General features: G+C 38.4%; 1 protein-coding gene across 2 annotated transcripts in view; it reads left to right on the top strand.

Moving 5' to 3' along the window:
• Window positions 1-14,770, top strand: part of LOC145495165 (uncharacterized) — a 64,641-nt gene that overhangs the window by 16,063 nt on the left and 33,808 nt on the right. For both annotated transcript variants that reach the window (XM_081474746.1, XM_081474754.1), the window contains exons 4-18: window positions 1,318-1,505; window positions 2,622-3,046; window positions 3,294-3,428; window positions 3,860-3,895; window positions 4,605-4,937; window positions 5,512-5,541; window positions 5,690-6,031; window positions 7,138-7,470; window positions 7,918-8,311; window positions 9,225-9,646; window positions 9,875-9,988; window positions 11,172-11,568; window positions 12,631-13,061; window positions 14,011-14,127; window positions 14,490-14,716. In XM_081474746.1, the coding sequence (XP_081330872.1) occupies window positions 1,318-1,505; window positions 2,622-3,046; window positions 3,294-3,428; window positions 3,860-3,895; window positions 4,605-4,937; window positions 5,512-5,541; window positions 5,690-6,031; window positions 7,138-7,470; window positions 7,918-8,311; window positions 9,225-9,646; window positions 9,875-9,988; window positions 11,172-11,568; window positions 12,631-13,061; window positions 14,011-14,127; window positions 14,490-14,716 (3,924 nt within the window). The remainder of the gene's footprint in view (window positions 1-1,317; window positions 1,506-2,621; window positions 3,047-3,293; window positions 3,429-3,859; window positions 3,896-4,604; window positions 4,938-5,511; window positions 5,542-5,689; window positions 6,032-7,137; window positions 7,471-7,917; window positions 8,312-9,224; window positions 9,647-9,874; window positions 9,989-11,171; window positions 11,569-12,630; window positions 13,062-14,010; window positions 14,128-14,489; window positions 14,717-14,770) is intronic.

Here is a 14,770-nt window from a genome sequence, read left to right as displayed (position 1 = left end):
AATGCCAGCAAAGTCTGCGGCAATGATTCCTTTTGGCAGTTATGAGAAAAAGGTCCACAGAGAGGAAGAGGAAGCGTGCAGAGGAAGCGTACAAATACTACCAGTCATCCTGTCTTTGTCAAACATTAACAATACCTCTTTAACTTGGGTGTCAGCAATCAATAACATGCGTGGAGTGTGTCTTTTACTTGTCTGCCGCCATGCCTTTTGCAAAACTCATTTCTTGAGTCTGAGAGCTTGAAAACGGTAATACACAGCTGTCGAGTTCTAGAAAATTAACTCAGCTTTAGTAAGATATTGGTAGTTATGTTTTTCTTTTTTTCTGATAACTTTTCCATTGTTATGTTGTCGCGCGCAGTTGACCAGCTCTGCCAGACATCTCATGTTATATTTGGCTCCGAGGGCAATCATGTCAACTGTACTTAGCTTAGATATTAGATTCAAATGGCATAACTCTTGCGCAACGGATCGAACGCAGGATCGTAGTCGGCAACCATTGTGCACGCCTCCTTTATATCAACCTCGGTTGTTGGTTCCTTCCAAAAGGAACATACTGGAACATTTTGCTGTCTGGAAAATATTTCCTGTACGTATGTTTGCTGCTTCTTTGGCCGAGACAGTTTCCTTTTGAATATGTGATCCAGTTTGGTTCTGTTTAGTTCTGTTGAATTGGACAAGATTTATGTCAAGTGGCACAATGACTCAAATGTCCTAGCAATTCCATTTTCTCATCCAAATGTTCTCAAATCAACTCATTTCTTCCTTTACATGTTGACTTTCTAACAAACGCTTGTGCTGTATGTAGTTGCATCAAATTGCATAGAAATAAATTAGGATGAGATGCCACTCCTACCATCCGAACCAAGAGAAAGTGCTGCAGAAATGTAGAGAAAGGGCAGCAAGAGAAAATTCAGATTTATGCAAATTAAGGCCTTCATTTATTTAATATTTTTAGCAGGAAAATTTCCACTATTTGAATAAAAAGGGAGAACAATTACAATTGTAATCAACAACGTCAAAACGTAAGCCTTAGGTAAAAATGTTAATTAATTTTCGAAAAAGAACATTCACAAGAACTTTGCAGGGGGTCTAATGAGTGAAAACTCTAATTATTGCTAACTAGCTGGATCGAATTATAAAATTGAGCTTGGCACTATATCAGGAATTGATTAGCATGGGAATGCCCATAATCCTACAAAGTTTGGTGCTTGTATCAAAAATCGCATAAGTATATGGGGGCAATACATGTATATATATTAATTAAAAATTTAGTTCTATTGGTTAGCTAATCATCAGTCTTTTGATTCATTGATTAAGGTTATTATAAGAGATGACCTTGGCGAAATTTATGGACTGGCAGTTGAATGGGAAAGTGAGAAGATTTACTTCACTGATTTCATCTTTGAGAGAATTGAAGTGGCAAACCTTAATGGCTCGTTCAGAAAGACATTGATTACAAAAGATTTGTTCAGCCCCCGTGGGATTGCTGTTGATCCAAAGAGTGGGTAAGTTTCAATTTAATAAATACATGTAGTTAATTACTGTGGTCATGACACAAATTTTTCTTGCAAGACAATTAATTAGGGAGAATCCAAGCCACAGACAAAGCATGTGTCAGTCATTCTCCAAGATAATCTTTTTACATGATAACAAACGTTAATCTATGTCCCATTCCTTTTGTGAAATTGCAATATAATGAGTTATAATTAGAAGTCTGACAGTATTGCTAATGAATGTACTGTATGTAGAACATGACTGAAAACACTTTTTTGAGGTACCAAGTACTGTTTATTGGCACAACATGTGACTTGTTCCTCTCTGTAAATTTGAGTTGAGTGAACATTATTGTGCTGTGTTGTTGTCCTTTCTCGTGTGGTGTTGTCTTGTATTTATGACACATAAATAATGTATCAGCCAAGCCTAAAAGCGGAGCCCTGCGTGGACTCGATTAGCTTAAGTGGACTTTGAGCAACCCAGGTTAAGCAAGAAGTTTGATTTGAGTTTTGTAACTTTGCATTGTGGTGAGGTTTTGTGCATTATATTGTTTTTCATTCTGTTTTGAGTTTGAAAAGCTGTGAAAACAATTACATCCAAGAAAAATTTATACTTTGGTTAACTTTTAATCCTGGGTTAGTCTTGACCTGCATTTCCAAACAACCTGGCCCTGGGGCCCATTTCTCAAAAGCCACGGAAATTTTTTGGGCCCGAAAAGCGATTTTTAGTTAATTGGTATTTAAAGAAAGAGAGGTGTATATGTCTGAATTACTTCTTGTACAAAGGGAACCTCTGTTCATACTAAAAATATGTGAATAAAACAGCTCTGTAATTGTAATGTTTGAGATTTTGCTATGGCTTTCCGTGCCCGAAAAATTTCCGGGGCTTGCGAGAAACGGGCCCCTGATTACAACAAGTTAACCTGACACAAGCCTGCAATCCAATCGAAAACCAACACTTGGTCAGTGGTCAACTCTAAAGAAAACATGTGACCTCAATGAGTTCTAAACTTGAGCCCACGATATGGTCACTTGATAACCGGAGCTCTGCTATTACAATTTAAATATAATTATATTTAATTTATTTCTAACTATTTGTTATTAATATTTCATTCTGACTAATTCAAGGTACATGTTCTGGACAGACTATGGATTTGATTCTCCAAGAATAGAACGAGCAGATTTAACTGGTGAAAATCGCAGGAGCTTAGTTTCCTTTGGAGTTGACTGGTATTTCGCATGGTTCCCCATGAGTGTGGTCGTTGACTATAATCATGATCCTGATCGCATTATCTGGATGGATAGATATGACAATTACATTGATTTCTCAGACTTCGAGGGGAATAAGACAGAGCTTGGATATATTAGACAAAATATACGTCCAGCAGATCTAGCATTGTATGGTGATATTCTTTACTGGGCGGACGAGAACAGTCATAGCATTGAGTGGTTTAACATGACCCAGCCAATTAACTTACATTACAACTATGGTCATCTCACAAATGGTTACCTTGCGGGTATTGTGGTATCTGACAAGTCAAGACAACCATTCAGTAAGAAGATTCATTTGATAATTATGATATTTGCTGTAAGCATTGTATCAATATGATACATGTAGTTCCTGTCATATTGTTTTGTCAATTTTGTTAAACAGTGGACCCTTGTTTCTTTTACAAGGCATCCCAAATAAAAGCTAATACATAAGCAAAACTTAACATGCATGGTGCAAATTTAAGTTTATGAGTGACTCCTAATTCTTGGACACTACTGTGACTAATGCAAGTTCGCTCCTCTTTTAAGATGCGAATCATTCACTGTGCAGCATTAACAATGGCGGATGCAGCCATCTCTGCTTATTGGCTCCCGGTGGAGGAAGCAAGTGCGCATGTCCAAATGGTGTGGAATTATTACCTGGAAACAGGACTTGCAGTAACGGTAATGGAACTAGATGTGTCATTTGCATGAAGTGTTTTCTTAAAAAACCCATAAGGGAAAATGTAGGAAAATATTGTGGCCTTTCAACAGTCTGTTGTATACGCAAGCCCGAGCAGCAGAGCAGATAATTTATCTCTCTACAGTATAGGTTTTGTAGCTGAGTGTGCATGTGAGAACATAGAGTTTGCACTTTGGCAATTCAGCTGTGACTAGCATAATCAATTGTCATTTTTGCATTTTTATTATCAATATTGCACAACTTAAATATCTAAAAGTACCTGATTTGCCTGATTTATTAGATGATCCATGTACATTTGTACTCTGGATGGACTTGTAGATGACAATCAGGAAGGGGTTCAATAACCTTTGAGAACTGGCCTTTAGTGATTACCTTGCTCTTATGCTGTGTTATATTTTCTTCAATTTTTCAGTGACCCAGCCAGGACCACCACCACTTCCTGTACCAGGTGAAAATAATGGGGCTAAATGTAATTTAGGCAAAGTTTGAGCTGAGACAGTGCTGGTCAGTGGTCTCTCAGGGCAATCATACTCGGTGGGGTCTCATTACATGCAGGGCTAACATGTTTTGCTTGCCAGCTGTGTGAGAATGTGCAGTTTGCCTTTGAGTGCCATTCTTGCCTCTTGAGTGCTTTTGCTCTCTCACCTTCCACCCTTTCACTGGGATAGTAAGTATATGGGGTGCTAAGTATCTCCACTGTACCTGGTGGTTGCCGCTCTCAGGGTTGCAGTGGATACCTGCATGCTCTGCTCCAGGCTCATATCTCGGCTCCACCATCCCTAAGGCACCTGTCCCAGGCTCATCAATTGGTCATGAGTTTAACTGTTATTATTCCTAAGCACTTCAAAGTGATTGAAGGGGAAGCACAGTAATTTTCTCAAATCAACTGTACATATGATGTGATCCTTTAAGCAATAGCACAACCAGGAATTAGTCATACCAAAGCTGTTCTTTGATGAATCAATGAACTTTTGTACTTCCTTTGGCAATGTTGGTTGATGTTTTTATTGTTGCCCAATGCTATTCTTTGATCTTTATTCAGTCTTTGATTACAGATGGATAATACAAGACAGTACAGAATACATTAAACTTCTAGTTGGAATTTTTGAGCTCTGAGACTGAGTTCCTTACCCATATTGGAAACGCTTTTTTTGCAGATCTGAAAGTACGTCTTAGTGGATCAAATTCATCGCACGAGGGTCGTGTTGAAGTATATTATGACAACAAATGGGGAACCATTTGTGATGATCACTGGGGCTTGAGGGAGGCTACAATTGTCTGTAAGATGCTGAACTTTTCTGGGGCCTTCCATGTGGGTTACTTTGGTGCAGGAAACAAATCCTTTCCCATTTGGATGGATAATGTCAAGTGTCGCGGTGATGAGCAAAGCGTTGCTGCTTGTCGTCACAGAGGGTGGGAAGAACATGATTGTTCCCATGCAGAAGATGCAGGCGTTGTGTGCAGAAATGACTCTATTCCACCAACTGAAGGTAAATAGCTGATCCACAGGTGCTTCCACGGGGATTTGTGTTGGTACACTGTACACCAGTACAAGTGAATTTGAGCTCATCCGGTTTCGTTTTCTTTAACTGGATGCAGCATTATGTGAACCGTTTGTTGTTCCACCAATCAGGAGATTGAGTGAACTTACCTTCGAGTCTTTTGGGCCTGATACTTCGTTAGGCATGAGAGGTAGTTGATGAGGGTCTTAAATTCCCTGCCATAGATCCTTGCAGGAATCGTAAATTGAAAGACGAAAATAACTTTTAAGATCCAAGTCATTAATTTTGAGCTCGGGATGTGGCAGGTCTGTCTTTGTTTCACAGCAGTAAACTGACTGTCTGTGATTCCTATTTATGCATTTCAGAATACCAATCGAGCGTTTAACTTACTGGCATGAGTTTGCAGAGATTGCTATCACCTTTTTTGATAAACTATTAAGTTATTTAATTACAGTTTGTAGCCTGTTGGTTGCCATTACACCTTACGTGTTGCAATGTTGCAGTACCTTTTGTTGAAGTTTGATAACATCTTTTGGCTTATCTTTTTTTTCCTGTTATTAAGGCCCAACTTTAGCACCAGGACCACATCCAGGTGAGTTGATGTTGCTCCTTTGCTTCAAATAAGTGTTTTTCATTTCCTGCCTCTATTTGCTATCTGCCATAAAAAGCTGATGCAAATGAGTATTTTGCAAAACAGTGAAAGATATGACAACTTTTGTTTTTGTGTATTCTACGTACAGAGTTACACGTTCGTTTGCGGTCTGGAACAACGTCGAACCAGGGACGAGTAGAACTGTTTCTTAATGGCACATGGGGAACAATTTGTGATGACTACTGGGGCATTGAGGAAGCAAATGTGATTTGTCGCATGCTGGGGTATTCAGAGGGAGCTTGGAGTACACATTGCTGTGGCTGGTATGAGGGATTCACTGCACCACAGCAAATTTGGCTGGATAATGTCCATTGTGTTGGTGATGAAACAAGTATCGCAGAGTGCCATCATGGAGGGTGGGGAAGTCACAACTGCAGGCACAGTGAAGATGTGGGAGTGGTCTGCAAGCATACACCAGAAACTCTACCAGGTAGAATATTTTGAACTTTTTCTGAAAACTGGCAATTGAAAATAATGCCAGTATCTTCTTTTGAATTATGTCAAGTTACTGAATGATACTTGTAATGAAAAAAAAAGAAAATATCACTGATAGTTTTTTCGTTTATGAGCACCTGAGTCACTAAAGATATTTCCAGAGAAGATTTTCTACCTTTTTGGTCCTCACTGTACGTGTGATACCATAAATTTTTATTTCCAAGTGACTGTACGTGGAAGTCTTGAGAAAGAGCAAAAATAATAAAAGCTACTCAACGAAAAAACAAGTGAACCCAAATGTACGATGGCCCAGAAGGGTCACACTTCAGTTGTGAGTTTTCAATTATGATTTTTCACAGTCCAGTTGTAATTTAAAAATCACAATTGAACTGTATGGAATATTACAACTGATCTGTGTCAGAAATCACGACTGAACTCTGTCAAAAATCACAACTGAACTGTGAAAAATTACAACTGAACTATTTCAAAAATCACAACTAAACTGGGTCAAAATTACAACTGAACTGTGTCAAAAATCACAACTGAACTGTGAGCCTTCTGTGCCATCATACAAATGTCATAATTTTGTATCTTTTTTATGAATCTTTGCGAGCCTACATGTAGGATTATTAATGGGACTGTCAGGGAAACCTGCTGGAGGGTGGGAGATATAATGTAAACTGCAATATGCATGGCCTACTCTTACATACAGTGTACCATCCCAGCGAGCTAAGGGGGCATTGTTTGTCATACATTCAACACGCACAATACTCTGTTCCCAGAGGTTTTCTTTCCCCTATTTTTTCAACGCACGTGTCAGAGTCATAAAGTAGAGGAGTACATGTAAGTCTTTCAGAAATGATTATCCCTCGCGTGGGACTCCCCTCACTGGCTTGTTTGCTTCAGTAAAGTGAAGAAGCCTCTGTCACCAGGGTTATAACACTCAGAGCAATGTGAGTAGATCGAGGTATAATGGCACTTTCAGAATAAATTATAAAGATGTAAATAATTATATAACAGAAACTGATACAACAAACTTCAGAATAAAATAGTCATTATCAGTATTAAAATATTTACTGCAAGTATAATCTTTCTTAATAGGTAAAAAACTGAGACTGGCTGATGGAGTAAGAAAAGCTGAAGGAAGAGTAGAGATATTTCATGATGGCTACTGGGGTACTATTTGTGATGATTATTGGGATATCAAGGATGCGCAAGTCGTTTGTAGGGAACTCGGGTATCACGATGCCGTTGCTGCTCCCAAGCGTGCACTTTTTGGTGAAGGAAATGGTCACATATGGCTGAGTAATATTCACTGCTTGGGCAATGAGAGTTCGATTGAAGATTGTGAACATGCAGAATGGAATGCTAACAGCTACTGTTATCACTTTGAAGATGCATCAGTCATCTGCTCCAGTGAGACTGGAAGTTTAGGTAGGTTAATGTTTTTACTCCCAGTATTAAAATTTGGTTATAAGTGGGACATTTTTGTGATGCCCAGACAGGTGGATTCCTTATTCTCTTATTTACACTTTACAGTACCTTGACCATGCCCAAAGCACAACTGGTTGTGACACATATCCAAACACCTAGCCAAAAGAATCATTATGGTTAGGTATTTCAACCAAAGTGCATTGGTCAGTGCATGGTTAAGTGTAATGGGCTTCTAAGATGATAGGGTTATGATTCTGGTCTTCACACTTACGCACAGACGTTTCCAGTACTATGGTTCATTGGCGGGATTACAACCTGAATTTAAACTCTCACAAGCCAAATAAAATTTTAAAAAAGGTTCTTTTGAATGCCATAGCCACTGTCTTAAAACTACCGTAAGGGTAACAAAGAATGAGATTAAAGTAATATTATTTCATGTTATTGCAGATGCTGATGATTTCGTGATATTTTGTGAATCTGGTCGAACACTGTGCCACTTCATCCCTCTCCCCCATGATTCTCCAGCAAAGGTAATCCCACTGAAGGTTGCATTTGAGTATGCTCCAGCAGCGATATCCTATGATCCAAAAGAGAAACAAATATACTGGACTGATGATTATGGAAACATCTATCGATCTTTCTTAATTAATGGATCACAAGAAGCTGTGGTAAGGGGCGTGAGTTCTCCAATGGGTATTGAAGTAGATGTTATTGGAAGGAATGTCTACTTCGCTGACAGTTATGACAATAACATCAGAGTTGCCTCACTTGATGGCAGTTATCAGGCTATCCTTGTTGATGTGCAGAATCCTCAAAGCATTGCTCTGGACAGTGTTGATGGGTAAGGCTTAGTCAAGTCCTAAATAGTATGCTGTCTTGAGGTCTACACGTATATTAGAGAATATGTTCAGGTCGATCAATTCGCAAAACAATATTCCATAGTGCGGAACAATCTTGCTAACTCTATGAGATTTTGGTGTGGTTCACTATTTAATATTTCAGGCCAACTTCAAAAATATTTGACGCATTTTGAATTCTCGTGCCATACATAACGAAGACTTACTTCTTACTTCAACATCTTTTTGAAAAGCCATGATCTGGTTATACATATACAGCCTCCCATCTGGCCAAGAGCGACAGGAGATGGCTGTATTCACAGGCTGATTGGGAATGAATTCCCATTACTTAACATGGTCCAAAAACCAACTTAACTCCATAATTTAGTTATTCAGCTAGGTGCATTTTAGTTTCTAAGTTAGTTGAAGTAGCACATATAGTAGAAGCTAATGGAGAAAAAGCAAGAGTCCTTCAATGCCTGGAAAGAGAGAGTCCTTGCACAAAATTTGATTGAAACGTCCGTGTTTGGTGCCGAAGTCTATATTATTCAACACACCAATACAATGCTGACAATTTGCTGCGTGCCTTTCTATACCCTTCAGTGCAAACGGTTATTATGTTGTACACAATATTTCATGTGGCAAGTGTTTTGGCTTTGATTGGCAGATTTCAACTTTCTACATGTAGTTTGCAAACAAAGCTGTGATGATCTGTAATACCTTTTATTCTTTGGTTAAGTGTTGAATGTCTTCAAGTCTGCGTGATTTTAAAAGGTGCATGTCATGTTCCTTTGTTTATTTCCAGTTACGTTTTTAATTAGTGTGTAACTGTCTCTAACTTTAGCTTCATTGCTAAACATCTTGCTGTTGACGCTATCAGATTGCACCCTATTGGTTTTGTTTTCTTGTGATACACAGGCACATGTATTATTCATCACTTGGAGATAGTCTTCAAATATACCGAGCAGACATGGACGGCAAAAACCAAATGCTCCTGGCAAATTTGTCATTTGTTGGAGATGATACATTTGTTGACATGGTTCTTGATAAGCTCAACAACCGTCTATTCTTTTCCGACCAAAGCCATGATGTGATACGGTATATTAATCTGACCAATATGGAGATTCGCACTATCCTTTCTGGAAACCTTCACAAACCAACAAGTCTTGCCATGCTGAATGACACTCTTTATTGGACTGCTGGGGGTGATGGCACGTTTTCAGGGGCCATCTTCAGAGCAAACTTAATGGCTAACAGCGCTACAGCACAAACAGTGGCTGATGGTTTTGGGACACCAAAAGGGATATACGCATACAATTCTATGGCAGCTGAAACAACAGGTAGCTAAATAAAAACATTTAACACAATGCTCTTTTCTTGTCATAGGAAATCATCAAATATCAGGTAATCAAATGCCAAACAAAATGCAATTTATTTTTTATGGGAGAGTAATGCAATTTAAAAATTTGAAAAGTTGAAAATGAATTGTTTATGTAAGACTAAACAGAAAACTGACTAAGCTTTGCCAGATAAAGGTTCACTAACTGTGAATTTGGACTCTTTTTCAGTGCAATCTCCATGTCAGGATAATGGTGGATGTTCCCAGTTCTGCGTCTTGAATCCCAATGGTCGAACTTGCATATGTGGAGCTGGAATGAAACTTGCCGAAGATGGAATAAGCTGTAAGTCTTTAAATCTTGTTGTATATATTGTTGTTAAACTGTGAAATATATCAAGTGCTGTGTTAGCTTCACCAGATCTCATGTAGGTGGAGAGTGGCACTCTGAGACTAAAATGCCTTGGTCGAGCACAAAATGTAAAGAGAGTTTAAAGTGTTTTTTGGGGATTGGGAACTCCAGGTGTGTCGTGGTATGTATTCCTGTGGTTAGAGGCCCTTTTGGGTCCCTTCCACCATTGAACTGTCAGCGGTTTGGGTTGCTGGGTTCCCAGTCTTAGCAACAGTCAGTGGTCTTCTCGGCATCTTGGGCTTCCATTGCATCGTGCTCACCAGGCAAGTGTTTGTACGTTCTTTGTGTTTTTCCCCCTCCCAATCCTCCCTAGGGGATTCTTTACTGTATTTACTGAAATTTTTTATCAGTATTTATGGGTTATTATTTTACGTTTCCTCTGAAATTGTTGTTCAGTGTGGTGCCCGTGTTCTCTGCAGTTGTGGGGGGCTTGTGGCTGAGTTGCAGGCAGTGCCTGGCCTGTGGGCAGTCTTACATGTACATCATGGGGCTGGGGTTACAGTGTTAGTGTTGTGTGTGTTTTCCCTGGGGACCTAACCTCCACTTGCAACAAATGTTGTTAAATACTAGTAGTGCAACGCTTTCAAGTAGTATACTGTCATATATGCGTCATCGTTAATCACCTTGAGAAGGCATGATGGGTAAGAAAGGCACAAGACAACCTGGCATAGTGTCTGTCGGGTAAATAACAGTATACCATGGAATATTCCATGAGCCGTTTGTATTTGCTCGGCATACATGTACACACAAGCCTTAACGTGAGTGTGTATACCATACCATGAACCGTTTGTATTTACTCGGTATACATGTACACACAAGCCTTAACGTGAGTGTGTATACCACGAAAACACAAGTTACAAGTGGGATATTCCATGGTATGCCATGAAACTATTTTATAACTATTTTATACCATGCCATTGAAAATGCAGTGGCCAACACAATCAATGCGACATACGCGCAGCGCATGATGGGAAAATTGGAGGTAATACCGCGAAATATACGATGGCTTTCCTATATTCTCATTGGCTGTATTTTCTATTGCATGGTATATATCTGGTATTTTTCATTTAGAGGAATGCTTTCTTCAGCATGGTAATTTTCAAGTCGTTATTTGCAGGCACTGTTGGTGATGTGATATTTGTTACTGACTCCTATCACAATGAAGTATATTTCTCACAACTGTCGGAAAGCATTCTTGTTCCCCTGTCATTTTCAAATATCGAAAGTCCAACTGGCATAGCCTTTGATCCATTTGAAGATCGTGTTTATTGGACTGATTCCAAACTTGGTATTGTTTACCGGTCCACATTTGATGGCAAGAACCAGGAGATCATTCGTTCCAATGTTACAGAACCCGTGGGCCTCGATTTAGATCTTGTGGCAGGAAATGTATACTGGATAAACAGTGGTGATAGGACCATTGAAGTGTCAAAGTTGAACGGCGATTATTGGAAAGTAGTAGTTTCTGATTTGGCTTCCTCTCCAGTAGACATTACTTTGGATACAACTAAAGGGTAGGAATGAAGTCACTTTCCCATAACTTATTATATCACATACATACATTCATACATGGTTTATGTTTCTGATAAAGCAGGTTGAAGAATCGGCAAGACGTTAAGTCCTGATGTGGACTTGCATTATCGAAAATGATTAATTAATAAAGTGAAAATGGGTGAATAAATAATGATAATTTAAATAAATAAATATTAATGACAATATATAGTAAATATTAAAAATATTTAAAGTCTAAAGATTTGTTGGAAATGCTGCAAGAAGCTTTAGCAAAAGTGATAGATTTTAGAATGCTCTTATTTTCCTTAAGTTTTTCCTTGAAAGAAGCCAGGTTTGAACAGTTCTTGATGTCATCAGGAAGGAGGTTCTAGGATAATGCAGCTCTATGTTTAAAGGAAGTTCTTCCCACTTCTGTTTTTGGTCTATGAACCTCAACATTTAATAACCTTCTAAAATCATAAGTAGTCTCAGCTTTCACTATTGAGTCGTTTAGGGGTTGGATGCATTTGTGCATGGATTTGTTTTCACCAACAGTTCCATGCAAAAGCACCACTAAAGGAGTACATTTTTTCCAGGGCCAATTTGTTACATGTACATGTATTTTATGTGAACTAACATATTGTAGAAGACGTGGCACAAATGCTAGAAGGCATGTTCAACTGAATTAGCAAGTGGATCTTGGACCAAGGCTAGGGTGAAATATCCAACTTCACATGAGTAAAACTTGAAACTGCAAAAAACCTAATATTTATTTTTAAGTTGGATATTTGATCATGTGCTATGATTTTCCTGACAACAGCATAAGACTGGATTCTTGCAGACCATACAATGTAATGCCAGACTTTTCTTTTCTGTTAGTTTATTGAGCTACAACCTTAAAGAACTGTACAAAAAGTCATGTAACTATGGATCAACGTTCTCCCTAATATTTTTATGGTATATTTACTGGTTGGTTAGTACAGCCGAAGCTTGTGAATGGTTTCCACCAATACTACACTTTTTTAAAGTGTAACACAAAACATGACACTGGCACTTCATTCATCTGCTATCTGTTTATCCTTTAGGTTCATGTATTGGTCAGCTGAAGGAGTCATTGAACGAGCGGAACTGGATGGGTCAAATCGACGTAAAGTTACTGAACTGGGAGTGACTTGGTATGGGGCCACTATTGATGCGAAAGGCCTAACGCTGGATGTTGACAACAATCGACTCTATTTTGTGAGCTACCATCTGTATTCTCTTCTTTACATTGATCTGAGTTCGACTCAACTCCGCCTCCGCCCAGTTCATACTCTAATTCAGCAGTTCTGGTATTTCTATGGCCCATTTGGAATTGCTGTGGATGACCAGTATGTTTACTGGACTGAATATATAGTTTATGGATATGTCTTTCGGAGAAGTAAGAACTTACATGATGATGATGTTGAGGTTGTAATTAGCGGGACTTACGAACCCAAAGGAATTGCAGTTAAAAAAGGCAACTTTACCCAAGACAGTAAGTATTTCCGTTGTAAATATTGATTTGAGTTTCTGATATACATGTACACCCTCCTATCCAAGGGACTTTAACAACAATGCAAAAAGTGTATGGAAAGACAGTATCAAGTAATATCTACACTTTACATGTACATGTACATGTACAGGTGCATGTGCCATGTAACAGAAAATTTCGAGAAGGTTTTGTAATAGATCAAAATGGAATTCTTCATGTGTGCATATCGAAGGTTTAAGGGATTGGAATTAGCATTGTTTAGTAAAATGAGAAAAAATTCTTTGTATGAATGCAAGTGCAATTGAGAATTTGCATTACGAGTGATAATTTTTTGAAAATCTTTTAAATTGCACTTGCCTAAAGGCTTGTGCAATTTGAAAGAATATTATTTTCAAATATCACTTGTGGTGTAAAATTCTTAATTGTTCAAGTTTTCATATAATTATATTATTACTCACTTACTCTATGACTGAGAAAATTGCGAACACCTGGCACTAATTTGCACTGCAGTGCAAATTAGGAATTAACAATTATTAATTGGCCTGCCCTCAGCCAATCACAATGAAGTAATTTTCTCCTCAGTCATGTAATAAATGTATTTAACACTGTGTTACATGTAATTGGTGACACTGCAAATGCAATGTACATGTATTACAATAAACAAATATTGTAAACAAAACATAAACTGTTAAGAATCCCAGTTGGTGGGAGGCTGACCCGTTGGCTTGACAAAAGGCAGCAGAGGAATTGAATTTGGGACTACAGAGAACAAATCCAGATGGTGGTAGAATGGAGGATTTGATCCAGGGATCTTAAACCACTTGACCACACTGCCTCCCTTAGAAAATACTGACCTCTCAGAGTTACATATTAACTAAAAATGTTTTATCCAAATATCTGTTACATTTACATGTACAGTATGATTTATTATTCCATATTTTGTTATGTTTAGATCACTCATGTGCTGACAGTTGCAGTCACCTTTGTCTGTTGAAACCTGGTGGTTACAAGTGTGCATGCTCAGTGAATGAGTCTGCCATGCCATGCAATGAGAGCACTCATGTTACCAGTAAGTTGCTTAGCTTTCATGTATTGCACACCCTGCTCTTTGCTTTTCAGTCTCTTCATTCTTGATATGGCTCAATGACTTCCCAATTTCAAAAATTATCCTTGTCCTAATTATTGACTCACTGTTATCTGTCTGTTTTTAACCTTTTGGTTTCTTAATTGGTCTATATTTTGTCGCATTATGGACCACAAATGAGGACTGCTTTTGATTAGAAAAAAAGAACTGTTCTTTTGTAACCTCTCTTAGTCTTGTAGTATAATCTTACAAAATGAGTAACTAGTCAGACCAGTATTTCCCCAATAAAGATCTCACCCTACTTAAACAATGTCAATGTAATTGGAATTTACAATTTGCATCCCCAGTATTTGGTTGTACAGAAGATCCCAGTCTATATTTTATTGATGACCATCACATCAAATGCATTGAGCTGACAGCCTCCAACCAAACCTATGTCAGTGTGAAGACCTTGAAGTCAGATCTTGTCCAGGGTGGTGCAATCGACGTACACTATTGGGGGAGGATGATATACTGGAGTGACATTGCCCTGTGGACTATAAATAGAATGAATTTAGTTACTGGTGAAACTGAGGTAAATACATATGGATGTTAACTTATAGTACACTAACAATTATAAGATAAAAGT

The sequence above is a fragment of the Orbicella franksi genome, chromosome 1 (genome assembly GCF_964199315.1).
Source record: "Orbicella franksi chromosome 1, jaOrbFran1.1, whole genome shotgun sequence".
Taxonomy (NCBI): domain Eukaryota; kingdom Metazoa; phylum Cnidaria; class Anthozoa; order Scleractinia; family Merulinidae; genus Orbicella; species Orbicella franksi.
This window is presented reverse-complemented; position numbering and strand designations above follow the sequence as displayed.